At 37.6% G+C, this 16,891-nt stretch overlaps 1 protein-coding gene across 2 annotated transcripts in view; it reads right to left on the bottom strand.

Annotated features, from left to right (window-relative positions):
* Positions 1 to 16,891, bottom strand: part of PIK3CB (phosphatidylinositol-4,5-bisphosphate 3-kinase catalytic subunit beta) — a 193,211-nt gene that overhangs the window by 30,570 nt on the left and 145,750 nt on the right. For both annotated transcript variants that reach the window (XM_067737676.1, XM_067737677.1), the window contains exons 13-16: positions 15,883 to 16,071; positions 11,650 to 11,771; positions 8,258 to 8,401; positions 6,902 to 7,001 (exon numbers count right to left, since the gene is read on the bottom strand). In XM_067737676.1, coding sequence (XP_067593777.1) covers positions 6,902 to 7,001; positions 8,258 to 8,401; positions 11,650 to 11,771; positions 15,883 to 16,071 — 555 coding nt within the window. The remainder of the gene's footprint in view (positions 1 to 6,901; positions 7,002 to 8,257; positions 8,402 to 11,649; positions 11,772 to 15,882; positions 16,072 to 16,891) is intronic.

Genomic DNA, 16,891 nt, shown 5'->3' with positions numbered 1-16,891 from the left:
GTAGTTCCTCTGGCAATGCAAATGAGTTAAACTGTAGTGGGGGCTTCCCTGGTGGTGCAGTGGTTGAGAGTCCACCTGCCAATGCAGCGGACACAGGTTCGTGCCCTGGTCCAGGAGGATCCCACATGCCGTGGAGCGGCTGGGCCCGTGAGCCATGGCCGCTGAGCCTGCGCGTCCAGAGCCTGTGCTCCGCAATGGGAGAGGCCACAACAGTGAGAGGCCCGCGTACTGCAAAAAAAAAAAGGTGTAGTGGAACTGGAAATTATAATACTACAGAGAGCTGATATAAAATTAGGGTGTGATACCACAGAGGCATAGGAATGAACAGCAGGTTAGGAGTGGTGAAACAAATGGCTTTCAAATGAGATAGAGAAGTTAGAAAAGGTAAAAAGGTAGGGGAGTCTTTGCCACAAGGAAAAAACAATGTAGTACCAAAAAGTAAAGTCTGGGAGAGAATATTTAATACTACAGAAAATTTCAGTTAGGTGGACTGAATATACTGATTTCAGTTTATATGAGCTAGATGAAACTACCCTGCTAATACTTACAGCTTACATACTGTAATACTTACAGTCACATACAGCTTATGGTCTACGTTTACACCATGACAATAATAAACACCTCAGTTCTCTAACATGTACTCATAGGCTTAGACACACTAAAAAGTTAATAAATCCCCCAATACTTTCATCAACGCTGAATGATGCCTGTGAACTCTCCTATATAAACCAGACTGAAACTGACTTTCCCCTGGCTTCCCCAAAGGGACCCATGGCCTTTTACTATAGCAACTGCACACTGGGGGAAAGGAAATAATCAGAACTTTCAGGGACTTCTGGACACTGGTTCTGAATTGACACTAATTCAAAGAGATCCAAAACATCAGAGGTCCACCGAAGTAGGGGCTTATGGAGGCCAAGTTAACAATGGAGTTTTAGCACAAATCTGTTCCATGGTGGGCCCAGTGGGTCCCAAGTCCATCCTGTGGTTATTTCTCTAGTTCTGGAATGCATAGCTGAAATAGATATACTCAGGAGCTGGCAGAATCCCTATGTTGTTTCCCTGACCCGTGGAGTGAGAGCTATTATGATGGGAAAGGCCAGGTGGAAGTTATTACAACTGTCTCTTCCCAAGAAAACAGTAAAAACATTCCTGGAGTAACTGTAAATATTAGTATTATCATCAAGGACTTGAAAGATGCAAGGTGGTGATTCCCATCACATCCTCATTCATCTTGCCTATTTGGCCTGTACAAAAGATAGATGACTCTTAGAGAATTACAGTGGATTGTTACAGCATTAACCAGGTGGTATACCAGATGTAGTTTCACTGCATAAACACACCCCCTGATACATGGTATGCAACTACTGATCTGACAAGTGCTTTTTTTCTCCGTATGTCTCAATATGGACCCCCATAATTAATTTGCTTAAGTTAGCAAGGCCAACAATACACTTTCATTGTCCTAACTCAGGGGTACATCAATTCTCCAGCTCTATGTAATAGTTTAGCTTGCCGGAACCTTAATCGACTTTCCTTTCAGTAAGATATCATGCTGATCCATTACAGTGATAACATTGTGCTGACTGAACCTAGTAAGTAACACGTAGCAACTACTCTAGACTTAAAGAAATTTGTACGTTAGAAGGTGGGAAATAAATCTGACAAAAATTTGAGGCCTTCAGTCTCAGTGCATCTTCTAGGGTTAAAGTGGTATGGAGCATGTCAAGATATCCCTTCTAAGCTGAAGAATAATTTATTTGCTTACAACCAAAAATAAGGCACAACACCTAGTGGGCCTCTTTGGATTTTGGAGGCAACATATTCCTCATGCACTCTGGCCTATTTACTGAGTGACCCAGCACCTCAAAATGTGCCGGTTTGTTTTTTTTTTTTTTTTTTTTTTTGCGGTACGTGGGCCTCTCACTGTTGTGGCCTCTCCTGTTGCGGAGCACAGGCTCTGGACGCACAGGCTCAGCGGCCATGGCTCACGGGCCCAGCCACTCCGCGGCATGTGGGATCTTCCCAGACCTGGGCATGAACCCGTGTCCCCTGCATCGGCAGGCGGACTCTCAACCACTGCGCCACCAGGGAAGCCCGAGGTGCCGGTTTTGAGTGAGGCCCAGAACAAGAGAATGCTCTGCAGCAGGCCCAAACTGCCATGCAAGTTGTGGCCACATGATCCAGCAGACCTAATGGTGCTAGATCTGTCAGTGACATATAGGGACGCTATTTGGAGCCTTTGGCAGGCTCCTATAGGTGAACCACAGCACAGATCCTTAGGATTTTGGGGAAAAACAAAATCTACCATGCCCTACTGATAACTACTCTCCTTTTGAGAAACAGCTCTTAGCTTGCTTCTGGGTTTCAGTAGAGACAACGCTTAACCACTGGCCATGAAGTAACCATGCAACCTGAGCTGCCTGTCATGAACCAGGTGTTATCTGACCCACCACACATAAAGATGGGCAAGCACAGTGGCACTCCATCATCAAGTGAACGTGGTTATATACGAGACTGGGCCCAATCGGGTCCTGAAGGCACAAGTGACATGAAGAAGTGGCCCAAATGTCCGTGGTTTCTCACTCCTGTTATACTACCTTCTCTATCCTATCCTGCAGCATGGCCTCATGGGGAGTTCCTTATGATCAGCTGACACAGGAAGAGAAGACTTAACCATGGTTTACAGATTATTGGATTACAATAGGTAGGCACCATACAAAAGTGGACAACTGTGGTACTAGAGCCCCCTTCTGGAACATTCCTGAAGGACAGTGGTGAAGGGAAATACTCCCAGTGTGAAGAACTTCAGAAAGTGCACCTGTTTGTTCACTTTGCTTGGAAGGAGAAATGGCCATATGTGCAATTATATACCAATTCACGAGCTGTGACCAACACTGGTCAGAGACTTAGAAGGAACATGATTGGAAAACTAGTGACAAGGAAATTTAAGGAAGAGGTATGTGATAGACCTCTCTGAATGGGCAAAAAAATAAAAGATATTTTTGTCCCACTGTATGCTCACCAAAGTTTAACCTTGGAAGATTTTTATAAAGTGGATAGGATGACCCATTCCATGTATACCAGCCAGCCTTTCCTCAGCCAACCCGGTCACCATCCAATGGGGAACAGTGGCAGGGATGGAGGTTATGTATGTGCTCAGCAACATGAACCTCCACTCACCAAAGCCCACCTGCTACGGCCACTGCTGAGTGCCTGATATGCCAGCACCAGAGACCAACACTGAGCGCCCAATATGGCACCATTTCCTGGGGGTGATCAGCCAGCTATGGAATGACAGGTTGATAACATGGGACTGCTTCCCTTCTGGAAAGGGCAGTACCTTATTCTTACTGGAACAAACACTCTGCATATGAATTTGCCTACAATGTTTCTGCCAAAACTACCATCCATGGACTTATAAAACACCTTAGCCACCATCATGGCATTCCACATAGCATTGCTTCTGATCAAGGAACTCATTTCACAGCAAATAAAGTACAGCAATGGGCTCGTGCTCATAGAATTCACTAGTCTTACCATGTTCCCTACCATTTAGAAGTAGCTGCCTTGATAAAACAGTGGAATGGCCTTTTGAAGACAATTACAGTGCTGGCTAGATGTGAATACCTTGCAGGGCTGGGGCAAGGTTCTGTAGAAGGCTGTATATGCTCTGAATCAGCATCCAATATATGATGCTGTTTCTCCAATAGCCAGGATTCACAGGTCCATGAAGTGTGAAAATGGAAGTAGTACCCTCTCCCTATTACCCCTAATGACCCACTAACAAAATTTTTGCCTCCTGTTCCTGAGATCTTATGCTCTGTTGGCACAGAGGTCTTAGTTACAGAGAGAAGAATGATTCTACTGGGAGACACAACAATTCCATTGAACTGGATGGTAAGACTCCTGCCCAGCCATTTTGGGCTCCTCATGCTTCTGGATCTACTGGGAGACACAACAATTCCATTGAACTGGATGGTAAGACTCCTGCCCAGCCATTTTGGGCTCCTCATGCTTCTGGATCAACAGGCAAAGAAGTACATTATGGTGCTGGCTAGGATGATTGATCCTGACTTCAAAGCAGAAATTAGGGAAGAGTATGTCTAGAATATAGGTGATCTCTTAGTATTACCATGTCCAGTGATTAAGATCAATGGGAAATTACAAGTCAATCCAGGTAGGACTACTAATGGCCTAGACTCTTCAAGAATGAAGCTTTAGGTCATCCCAGCATGTAAAGAACACAACCAACTGAGGTGCTTGCCGAAGACAAAGGGAATACAGGATGGGTTAGAAGATGGTAGTGATAAATACCAGATATAACCACGTGATCAGTTACAGAAATGAGGACTGTCATTAATATCTTATTTTGTTATGAATATGGGTGTATGCACACATATATACACACATATAACAAATATCTTTGTTTCCTTCTCACTCTTATTCCCTTAACATGTAACATAAGATACATTAACTTTATATCATTACTTAAATCTCAATATTTAAGTATTATTAATTTTACAACATACTATTTAATTTACAGGGAATTAAGGAGAAGAACAAACGCCACTCAAGGAGATTATCTCCTCCTCTGAGAAAGAAGTTAATGAGTAATTGGTGGTACTCAGCCTCGTTGTATCATGTTAGGTGGAATTTTGACCTTGTTATTGGCTTTATTTAGAGATTAAGTAAGGGTTTAAGGAGCTACATATGGATGCCAAGTTGACCTGTGATGGCTAATTTTACATATCAACTTGACAGGGCCACGGAGTGTTCAGATACTTGGACCAACATTATTCTAGGTGTTTCTGGATGAGATTAACATTTGAATAGGTAGACTGAATATAGCTGATTGCCCTCACTTATGTGGGTGGGCCTCATCCAAACATTTGAATAGAACAAAAGGCAGACCCGCCTGCAAGAAAGAAGGAATTCCACCTGCCTGACTGCCTAGAGCTGGGACATTGTTCTTTTCCTGCCTTCAGAGTTGAACTGAAACAATGGCTCTTCTTGGGTGTCAAGTCTGCTTTCAGACTGGTACTCATACTGTTGGCTCTCCAGGTTCTCAGGCCTTCAGACTCAGGCTGGAACTACACCAGCTCTCCTGGATTTCCAGCTTGCTTGACTGCAGATCTTGGGACTTCTTGGCCTCCATTATCACATGAGCCAATTCTTTATAATAAATCTCAATCTCACCCACCTGCCCCCTTCACTCTCTCTATATAGACACAAACACAATTGTCTCTCTGTAGAGCACTGACTACCACACTCTCCAACTAGCTAACCAGATCATTAAAACCCACAACAAGTGTCACCTGCACTGTAACCTCTTGCCTAATGCCCTAAGCTAGAATATGTGCCTCTTTTTTCTGCTACCATACATAATACTCCCATTAATAACACTGCCATCATAATATCACTAATTTGTGTACCTACTCTGTGGAATATAAAATCCTTGATGACAGCAACATAGCTAATATGACTTCACATCACCAACAGCAACACAAACCCTAGCATATAGCAGGTTCTGAGTAAATATATATTAAACCATTTTAAAAAATCTTCTTGAGTTATGTTAGATAATACTCAATTTAGGTAAAACTATTGCTAGAGAACAAGAGCATATCGTTGCTATCTGTCAATGAAGGATTCCAGCATGAAGAAGCTAATACAGGGCTGCTTTACCTGACGGCAGAAACGCTCTCATCTCATCCTTCAGGGGACCAAGAAGACACCAACAAATCAAGCTTGGGCCAAGGTTATGTTTCTCATTTGCAAGAAAGCTCTTTAAAAACCATTACTATTTGTAATTACTTAGAGGTATAAGTCAGGATTATCTCCAAAATAAAATAAACAAATAACTGGATACTGAGACAACTGTCAAGAATAACGCCTGATGAAATTCTGTGTTCAATAAAACAGCATCATGATTCTGTTTAATGGCTTATGTTTTATTTTAGCTTCAAAGATACATTTATACTGATAAAATGACATTGTTGTCTATTTTGTAAAATGGATCTATCTTTGAGTTTTGATTTAAAAAAGAGAGGTTTTGCTTAAAAGGTTTGAAAACTCCCGGTATAATAAAAAGAGATTTAGTTTTATAGTTGGACAGAGAGCTAAGTCTGAAACTTACTCTTTTACTTAATAGTTGTGGGTTTTTAGGCAAGTTACTTAATCTCTTGGAGAGATTGTTTTTTCACCTTGTCAAATCCAGACAGTAACAGTAAATACTGTGGCACATTATTAGGAGAGTAAAATAGCATACTTTAAACACTTAGTATACTTCCTGGCATACAGTAAGCATTTAATATCTGACCTATTAGTATCACTAATAACTCATCACCTGAAATGATTAGAAAATGAAGGCCTAGGAAGAAAATGAGGGAATGTGGGAAAGCATCACAATTTCAGGCATGTATATATAGTTTGAAAAAGCAGCTTGAGGATTCTGAATTCTAGAAGCTGTAACACCTACAAACTTAGGTGTCAAAATATCTCAGTTTAAAACAAATGGCAGAGCGTATGAATCATAAATACTATACTAACTGGAAAGAGTAACTCAGGGGTATGGAAAAACAGCGTCTAAAGATTTCATAAACTTTGTTACCATCAAATCCATTGTTAAGCATGTCTAAATAGGTATTTCCTACTAAAATTTAAGGCATGGTGTTAATACTATAAGGAATCCTAATTTTTCAGATAGCATTCAATTAATAATATTCTGCTGAATTTGTTGAAACTTCATTTCTTGGCTTACATTTTGATTAAAAAATGTATTAACTGGGTTCAGTTATTGAAACTTCTATGAAATACTGTAATAGGAGAACTAGCATATGACACAATTTATCAAATACCATGTGACAAAGTGAACATGAAGATTAAAATAAGCTGATACCTGCTTGGAAAGCGCTTTCATGTGACCTACACTTCCCCGGCAGTATGCTTCAAGGATGACACCAAATTGTACTGAAACAGCAGGAATGTGCACTTCTGACCTGCAGAAAGTTAATATTATGAAGATTTATCAAACACTTCAGGTCACCAAATAAAAATACTGACTTCTTTATTCTATTATGAAATTAACTTATTATGCTAATCAAAGAAAGGGAGAACACATCATCTTGTACACAATCACAGATGGGATGCTCAACTTTTAATTCTTTAAACACTACAGTTCAAAAAGATATGTGATTTTATCATTAGTTAATTGTTTACTCCTAGAAATCCAAAGTTATCACATCTTATTTGTTTTTTTGGAGTGAAATGGTAATACTACCAATTTACAGACAACTCAGATGCAACACAGATCCGACTCAGATCACACAATTGACTAATCCCTCAATTAGCTTCTATGTGATTTTTTTTTTCACTTAAAGAATGGTGTACACATTTGAAAAAGGAAGGAATACCTTATTTTGTTATTCCTTGAGGGATTTAAAAATAAGAAGATTGAAATGGATGAGAAAAGAAGACAAGTTAAAAACAAGAAAGGAAAAACTATGGATAATAAAGAAATCAAGATTCAGAAATATAACTCCTAAAATTAACATCAAAATACTATACAGCTTATTTTCCTTAAGAAGCTTAGCCAAAAAGGAGAAAAGTTATTTTTTTCTATTAATGATTAGCTTCAGTACTCTGAAGTCCAGATGGAAAAAAATCACTAATGTCCAAGTATAGCGTGAGAAATGAGGAATTGACAACCTTCCTAGGCAACAGAAGAACTTTAGTTCTCTTTCCCTATTTGACTCCTATATAAACTTGGTTTAATAAGATTCATGTATTTCTGAAAATGACCTAGTTAATAAAGAAGTTAAAAATAAAGTTGCTGTTGTTATAGGAAAACTTTAAAATCTTTATTTATGCAATAGTAGCAATGATGATACCACTACCCAATAAGTACGTTTTTAGTCCAAAAATATTAACACAATAAGTAAACTTTACTGGAAAATAGCAATACATTATAATAATAATTATTATTAATTATAATAATTATCATAATAAAAATTATTAATTTCAGTTATAAATCAAGGAGGCATAAAGGGACACTTATCTCAGTTACTTTGCCAAATCATGAAAATTGAGAGTCTGGGTATCAAGAAATAGGAGTAGATACCAAGAAAGCATAAATGTTATGGATGACTCAGAAACAACTAAAGCAGCTAGACTGTTTTACTACATGCCCTGTATTATGCTGGTTAATATTTACAAAAGCACGTGGTGGATTTGATTTGAAATATAAAAGACTTACCTAAGGTGCCAAAATAAAAACTGCCCTATCCTCCGATTAGCAAGTGCTCTTTCTAGTAGGAATCTAGAGAGGGCACAATCAAGAAAAGGCTCATATTTTAAAACTTGCACCAACTGTAAAAGATATTGAGAGAGTTCTTCATCACTGAAAAAAACAAAAGACACAGTAAGTCACTCAACAATCGGTGCTGGAAAAAGACCCATTCCTATCAAACTTATCAAATACTAACTTACTGAAACACAATGGTTCTTTTGGGTCAAGCTTGGGGCACACTTACATTCACTGTTTCACTGTTACAATAACATAAGAAAAGCTGAGAATTTCTGATGGGCAGAAGAGTGAAAAGGAGCAAAGAACAGATATATGGGGCATTTTTATTAAGTTAACTAGGTTTATACAACTGATGATTGTATTTATAATCAGCCGAGAGTTATAATAAAATTAGGTAATAGTTTTCTGATCATGCTGAAAAAGTTACGTAGTCAACCAACCAGCTTTTTAAAATACAAATTCCATCAGTACTTCAACTTATTTTCCTTTCATATCATTGGGATTAAGTAATTTTTGCTCCAGAAAATGAATGAACAATTAAAATCTTCAAATAGTTTGAAGGATAAAGAGTGTATTTGTAAGTGGGAATGGATTCATTGAATTGACATACTACTGTAATTAAATGAGCTGAATTAATTAATGTTCGGGCTCTCTATTTTGTATCCATCTCCAAACCATTCACATGTAAACACACTCCCATCAAAGGCAATTCCAGTAGTCAGGTAAGATATGTATCCCAAGTCCTCTACTTGGTGACTATAGTCTTGGACAATAAATGGTTAAGCAGTAGTCTAAAGCAGACCTGGGAATGAAACCTAGGATACTGACCTGGGACTGAAACCTAGGATACTATACACCAGAAAAAACCTCATACCAGAAAATTTAACATAGGAAGACACATTAGAATTACCTATATGGAACATGGGGATCACAGCAATCTCCTCCTAGGGATCAATATATTTAAGAAAAACACTTAGCTCAGTCCAAGGGGGGCCAGGTAGCCCCTCCCCTTCAGATCTCCAATGCAAACAGAGAGACTGAGGAACAACTGGGAGCCTCATTTTTTAAAACTATCTATAAAACCATCTTAAGTTTATTGTAAAATCCATGCCCACTATAAAATCTATAAGTAGCGTAAAACAAAGAAGTATAGAAAAGAAGAGGCTTCCTCTTTCCTTACACTTCTTATTTCACTCCCCCAAAATAACCACTGTTAAAGAGTTTGTATAATTTGTTTTGGAGAGCACACAATTTAAAACATAAATGATTTATTTTAAAAAGAAGAAAAGGAAAAAAAATGTATCACAGTATCCATAATTTTCTGAGAACTTTTGTTTTTCAAATGACCATATGGTATATAACCCCTCATTTTGAGGCTAGTAAGAAAATGGATAAACCTGAAAATGCCCATTGTCTAAGACTGTCTCAATAATGACATTTCATCCAAGAAATCCCATAGATTCTCACACATGTACTACCCTAAAGAGATTGTACAAGCATGTTCACTGTAGCATTGTTAAGAGGGAAATTTTGAGAAAATTTAAAATGTTCCTCAATAGAGAAATGGAGTAAATACGATACATCTCTATGAAAGAATATTACACAGTAGTGAAAGGAATAAACTACATTTATATGTAACAGGAGAGACTGACCTCAAAAACCTAATGTTGAATAAAGGAAAAAAACTATGTAAAACAATATATATGGCAAGACACAGCTGTGTGATTTTTAAATGTACAATATTATCCCATATCTGTATTTTATAGATATATAAATGTGGTAAAAACAGAAAATTATGGTATAGAAGGATATACACCAAATTCGTGGTAACAGTTGCCTCTGGGAAGTGAAAATAATCAGGATTGAGTTAGGAAACTATGAGGACTTTAGCTGTAACGTTAATTGCTTTAAAATACAAACTTAGGGCTTCCCTGGTGGCACAGTGGTTAAGAATCTGTCTGCCAATGTGGGGGACACAGGTTTGAGCCCTGGCCCGGGAAGATCGCACGTGCCGCGGAGCAACTAAGCCCGTGGGCAGCAACTACTGAGCCTGTGCTCTAGAGCCCGTGAGCCACAGCTACTGAGCCTGCATGCCACAACTACTGAAGCCTGCGTGCCTAGAGCCCGTTCTCTGCAACAAGAGAAGTCACCGTAATGAGAAGCCCGCACACCGCAGTGAAGAGTAGCCCCCGCTTGCTGCAACTAGAGAAAGCCTGCACGCAGCAACGAAGACCCAATGCAGCCAAAGAATTAAAAAAAAAAAAAATTTTTAAGTTTAAAAAAATAAATAAAATACAAACTTAAAAAAAGTCAAAAATATTAACATTTAAAAAAAGAAAAAATATTAACATTTCTTAATTGTGGGTAATGGACAGAAAAGAGTTAACAGAGGAGCAAGCCTGACTGCTATCGTTTGATAAAGCATGCTTACAAGGTTAGCCCTTGACCGGCATCTGGAAATGTAGATTTCGGAAGGCTTCCCACCACCTTAACAGATAAGAGTGGCTTACTATGCCTAAACTGTTTTTGCAAACAGTATGTTTTATGCTCAACACGCATTTTTGTTCCGGGAGTCTAGAATTTGGGAATATGCTAGGCAGAGGGTGCTCATGTGACTAGCACTGCCCTCCCCGCAAAAAAACCCTGGCCACCAAGTCTCTAACAAGCTTCCCTGGTAGACAGTATTCAGGTGTGCTGTTACAACTTGTTGCTGGGGGAATTAAGTGTATTCAGTGCGATTCCACTGGGAAAGAACTCTTAGAAGCATCTCCCTGGTTTCCTCCAGACTTTGCCCCATGAATTTTTTTCCTTTGCCAGTACTGCTCTGTATACTTTTTATGTAATAAATCTTAGCCAAGGGTGACTATATGCTGAGTCCTATGAGTCCTCCTAGTAAGTCATGGAACCTGAGGGTGTTCTTGGGGACCACCCCATGCAGTTTTTGCTTGCTTTTTTGTTTTATCATATAGAGTGGGGACTTCCCTGGTGGCCCAGTGGTTAAGACTCCACGCTTCCACTGCAGAGGGCGCAGGTTCGATCCCTGGTCAGGAACTAAGATCCTGCATGCGAGGCAGCCACGCCAAAAAAAAAAAACAAAAAACAGAGAGAGAGAGAGAGAGAGAGAGAGAGAGAGAGTCGGGGAGGATCGGAGGAGATGGGGCGGGGTGGGGGGAGAAAACAGGAGAGACTGTGGGAGAGAGTGGGAGGAAGGAGGGAACAGATGCTTTGAACTCGGTCATTCCTATCCTTTTCCTTTCTTACAAGACATTCAAGCAGACATCAACTTCTCTTCCCACCCACAAGTTATTCCTTGACCCAAAAAAGCCTCCTGCAGGAGATACCTCATCTGTTGCAGACAGCCCACAGCATATTCTCGCACGTACTGATCTGGATAGTTGAAATCTAGAAGCTCCAGGGCCTCCCGGGGGGGCAGTTTAGGCCAAATCTGAAGTAGTGCCTGAAGCTGTTTAAAAATTGAAACTCGTTCAGAAATTATAAGAGAGAAAAGTAATCTACTTTTCCTTGGTACACAGGAGCAGAGATGGGTCAAAAGAAAGGAGAAGCATACTTGCAGTTACTAAGGCCTCAAAAATCCACTGTTGTTAATACAGATTAATAAAGATTGTCTCTGTTGAAAGATTCTATCGGTAAGCAAGTGAAAAAGCTATTATGTACTTACCTGGAGGTAGAATGATACACTGAATATATGAATTCTACAATCATTAAATAATTTTTTAAGGGAAAAAAAGATGGGGGCAGAAGGTAGGGGGAAAGGTGAGAGGAAGGGGAGAGGGGAAACAGCAGAGGGAAATAATCAAGAAATACTTAAAGGTCAAATTCAAAGTACAAATATAAGCTGCAAGGCTCAAACTAATGAAAGGCAATTTACATATAAAAAAGTGCATTATAACAACATAAAATTATCTTGAGGAAGTTTACTTTTAGTTCTTAATATTTTTAAGAGTATCACTTTACAAAACTTTATTGACTATAACATGTTTAAATCCATTAAATCACAGTACCTAGTTATTTTATATACACAAGATAAATACAGCCAGTTTCCCATTTACAGATGCTGCTTAGAAATGACCTAGATATAGGATAAAAAAGAATCCCATGGGGGAATGAGCTGGGAGTACTGGTGAAGGGTGGGTTCAGGTGGACATGGCCACATCTTTGGAAACCCTAGTTCCAGAAAACCCAAATCTCTAGAAAGGATTCTTACCTGCCTCCCATCAGAACACAGTGAGACTCATCAGGGTTGATTTTTTTTTTAAGGGTCGATTTTGGGAAGAGTCCCTTCCTCCTCATGGTTTTGATATATTTATAGCTTACATTCTTATCAGGGATGGTAAGTGGGAAGAAAAGTGGTTATGGAGGAAAGCAAAACATTTTTTGATAATTATGATTTGTGGCCCTCCAAAGCTCAACCTTCTCGGACAAAATCTTATTCCTTAATATCTGATTTATATTGTTGGGTTTTCTTGGGTATCACTTATGTAGCACTGACATCAAGTCCAAGGAAGAAACACAAAATGTATGCAAGATGAGAGCTACAAGAATATGGCAAATAGATGGCAATGGTTGGAGGCTTTTCTCTCAGTTGCCTGCTCAATCTCAAAGTCATGTTGCAAGAGATGGCTTGCAGTACCTGCTGCCTGCCTTGTCGTTTGTCACTTGAGCATCTGCGAGAGACCTGGGCTTTGAAAATTACATAAAAATAATTTACATTTTATTATTTTAATTCTCCAAATTATTCAACCTCTCATTAACTTGTCAAGTGCTCAAAAGTCAATATCTAAATGAGTATCTAGCAGCTAAGTTAAAAGGTATCTTCTCATATGAAGTAAATTTAGAAGTTAAGTTCTCTAATGATATAATTTTTAAAAAATTAATTTTCAATTATTTTACATTAGCAGAAAAAATAACCCTTTTGAGTAATTTTTAAAAGTTGACTGCATTGCCTTTTTAATATATATTTACATAAATTACTAACATGGATATGAAATGTGATACATTACAATTTACATAATGAATTACATCAGTTATTCAACAAATACAACAAAATGTTAGTTTTTACATTTTAACCTTTACCTTAAATTTTGGTTCAATTATTCTTAAACTTGTACTGAATAAAAAGATTGTCTTATACTTGCTCTTTTAATATACAAAGTACATATATGCATACACTACATAGGCAAACATACACTTATCTGTGGTATCAAAATCCCATGGGGATGGGGCTATTGGGGAAAATATGTAAAAAGGGTCCTAAGGAGTGTAATAATTGAACAAAAGTTTGAGCAATACTGCTTTAAAGATATGAAACACCTACATCACCCCACGTTTTATCACTGATGGGGCTCCCTGCCCACTTTCCCCAAGGCCCTAATGGACTAGTATTCCTCCTTATGGATAAAGGGGACTGTTTCTTGAGGGTCTGAAATGATAGCTAAAAAAAACCTCCTAGCATCCCCAGTTAACACGTGGAATATACACTGCTCCACAAAAACAATACTGTAAAGGATAGATAATGTTATGTAATACCAGAGGTTCAACTATGGTATAGGTTAAAAACAGCCCTACTATTGAAAAGTTATAACTTTTGCTAAGATTATTAAATTATTAAATCAATAATATAAACATAAAATTAAATAAATTACCAAAACTCATCGCTTCAGTTTGGAGAAAGCTATGGAAGCAAACAGGGAAGGGAAATCTGACTCAGCCATATAAATAGTGAAAGCAGTGCTGACTAATTAATTACCTGTCTGCTGCAAGAGACTATTGAAAACCCTTCTGCAGTATGCCAACAGAATGTTTTCCTGTGGATTAATGGGAGGCTACCCTTCTATAGAATTTTCACCAGTGGCATATGCCTGCAGAATATGTGCACCAGGTTCTGACTCTCCACTTCTCTTAGGTAGTCAATTCATTGAAAATACAGTTTATATTCTCTTATACCAGTTCAGTGTAACTGGCAATGGGATAGGGCTGGGGGAGAAGCCAAAACACATTACTTTTTATTCCGTTGATTTTCTTTTCTAGACTACTAAAGGGGGGGATTAGGATCGTGAAATTCATGCCTTCCTATACTTCCTTACACACATTTAGGTTTTTCTATAAGAATATTAAGTTACACTACAGACTTTCTTCTACCACAATGGAGGAAGTTAAGTTATATCTGAAAACAATGCTTTAGATTTACTCATGGAAATGAGACAAGTATAGTAAACTAAACTCCTCAGTGTAAAAATTTCTGCCCCTGGGGTTCGAATAAAGAAATATTAAGCCTGAATTGTCTCATTCCATTTTCTGACAGTTGACATACAAAACCTCCCTCTCAGATATCTTAAGAGAACAGCAAGAATTTTTTTTCTATTCTAATTATATGCAAAATAATAATATGATGCATTTCTTGGATAGGCACTTAGAAATGAATGCTATTCATTGAGAAGTAGGCAAATGTGCCAGTTAAAAAATGCTTATATTCAACCATTAGGGGGGGTTCATAGAAAACTAACCTTGAATTTAAATAAATAAATGGTTAGAAGACAACTGTGTCAGAACAATTAAAATCTATCTAGATGACAAAAATAATTCCTTTTCAGAGTAAGTAATTTTCATGTGGTCTGTGTAACCAGTTTAAACAAGGCACATCATATAATTTTGTAACATGATTCCAAAAAAATTGTTAGACCCTAGGAATAAACTCAAAAGAAATACTTTCTAAACTTAATTTACGAAGTAAAACAATAAAATCAAAGATTTTTAAAAAATATACCTGATTAAAAGAAATATACATTTCTTGACTAAATTTTTAAAGTCATTATAGATTTAATAAGACAAGAAAAATTTTTAAAAGATCAGTTGAATTCAAGTAAGGTGAATAACATTATTTTAATATGCCAAATGTATTCATTCTGATTAAGAAATAATTTCAAGAATCTTTCTGTAGAGCACTGATAACCAAGTGAATTTAATAATGCCAGTGCTTTTTCACATAGTCTTGAAAATTAAATCAAGTAGCTAAAATTTGGTGGCTTTTTTGGATCAAACATTTGTTCCCCTTTTGCTTTTCTGCTTAAAGACAAATATTCATCAACACTGACCAACTTTAAATAAACAGTAAAATTGATCTGAATGGCTTATGATCTAAAATGTTAACTTTTACAAATAGAGGTAATTTTCAAACAATACATATTCATTTTAGGACACTCACTGCAAAAGGTCTTAAGATTAAAACCTTGGAGTTCATTGATGAAACTGTTAGAAGTAGCCCAGAACCTACCACATGCTGGTAGTAATTACAGATGATTACACCAAGACCTAAGTCTTAATTATCTTTAGTAAAAGATATAGAAAACCTACCCGGAATCTGGGATTTTGAAATCTTAAAACTTTCTGGTTTACCATTTAGACCAGAATATGTAAGAGTTGAAAACCTCAAAATTTCTCCTGCAGAAAATTACCCAACCTTTGGAAACATACCTATATAGGAAAGGACAATTTACACGAAATCAACAAAGTAACATATACTGCTGAATGGAGTTACAGAAATGATCTTTTGTTACCTGAGCAACATCCTCAAGTTTATTCCACTTGATTGACAGCAGTAATTTTGGCAATGACTGTGGGAAATTCTCTCTGCAGTCTTGTCGCAAAGTCCAAATAAGATCCATTTCATTCTCACACAGCTGAGACAACGGATCCCTGTCCAAGATTTCTTTCAGTACAGCAAGAAACTTCTTTCCACCTCGACTCTAAGAAAGTAAAATTACTCATTACAGAACAAAACTGTGTAAACATCACGGGCAGACCTTGAACACAGGGGTTAGAGGCACCAACCCCCAAGCAGTAGAAAATCCCTAAATTCATAGATTCAACCAACCACGGTTCACATAGTACTGCAGTACTTGTTTATTGAAAAAACTCCACTTGTAAGTGGATCTGCACAGTTCAAACCCATGTTGTTCAAGGGTTAACTACACAATGAATTTTTCAACAATTTATGAGCTTTAAAATTTGAGATATTAACAATCTAATTCCGTAAAAAGTTGGATACCCCTTTTAAAGTTTTTACTAAGCTGAATATTAAATTAGTAAGCTAAGGATGAAGGAAAAAATTATTCTCAGTTTTTTAAAAGAAAAAAGAATACTGTTAAAAAATCCGTATGCAAACACTAGGTGGCAGAATTGTAATTTGGATTAAAAAGAAGTCATTATTTGAACTGAGTTTCTCATCTTCTTTTTTTAATTTCTATAAAGAAAAAAGCAAAATCAAAGATGAACCAAATTTATAGTTTTAAAAAAAGTTAATAGGTGCCTTCTTGGCTCTGAGGCATTAAAACATTTAGAGTAAGGACTGAAACTTGGTTAAAAGTAAACATAAAAAAAATACAGTTATCCCATTTTCTTTCCCAATCCATATAAGAATATATTAAAATAAAGAAAATGGACCATACTATTTTTTGGATCCAGACTCTGAATTACACTAACATTAAAAGAAAAAGGGGGGCTTCCCTGGTGGTGCAGTGGTGAAGAATCCGTCTAGCAATGCAGGGGACACTGGTTCGAACCCTG

Source organism: Pseudorca crassidens, chromosome 5 (assembly GCF_039906515.1).
Source record: "Pseudorca crassidens isolate mPseCra1 chromosome 5, mPseCra1.hap1, whole genome shotgun sequence".
Taxonomy (NCBI): Eukaryota; Metazoa; Chordata; class Mammalia; order Artiodactyla; family Delphinidae; genus Pseudorca; species Pseudorca crassidens.
This window is presented reverse-complemented; position numbering and strand designations above follow the sequence as displayed.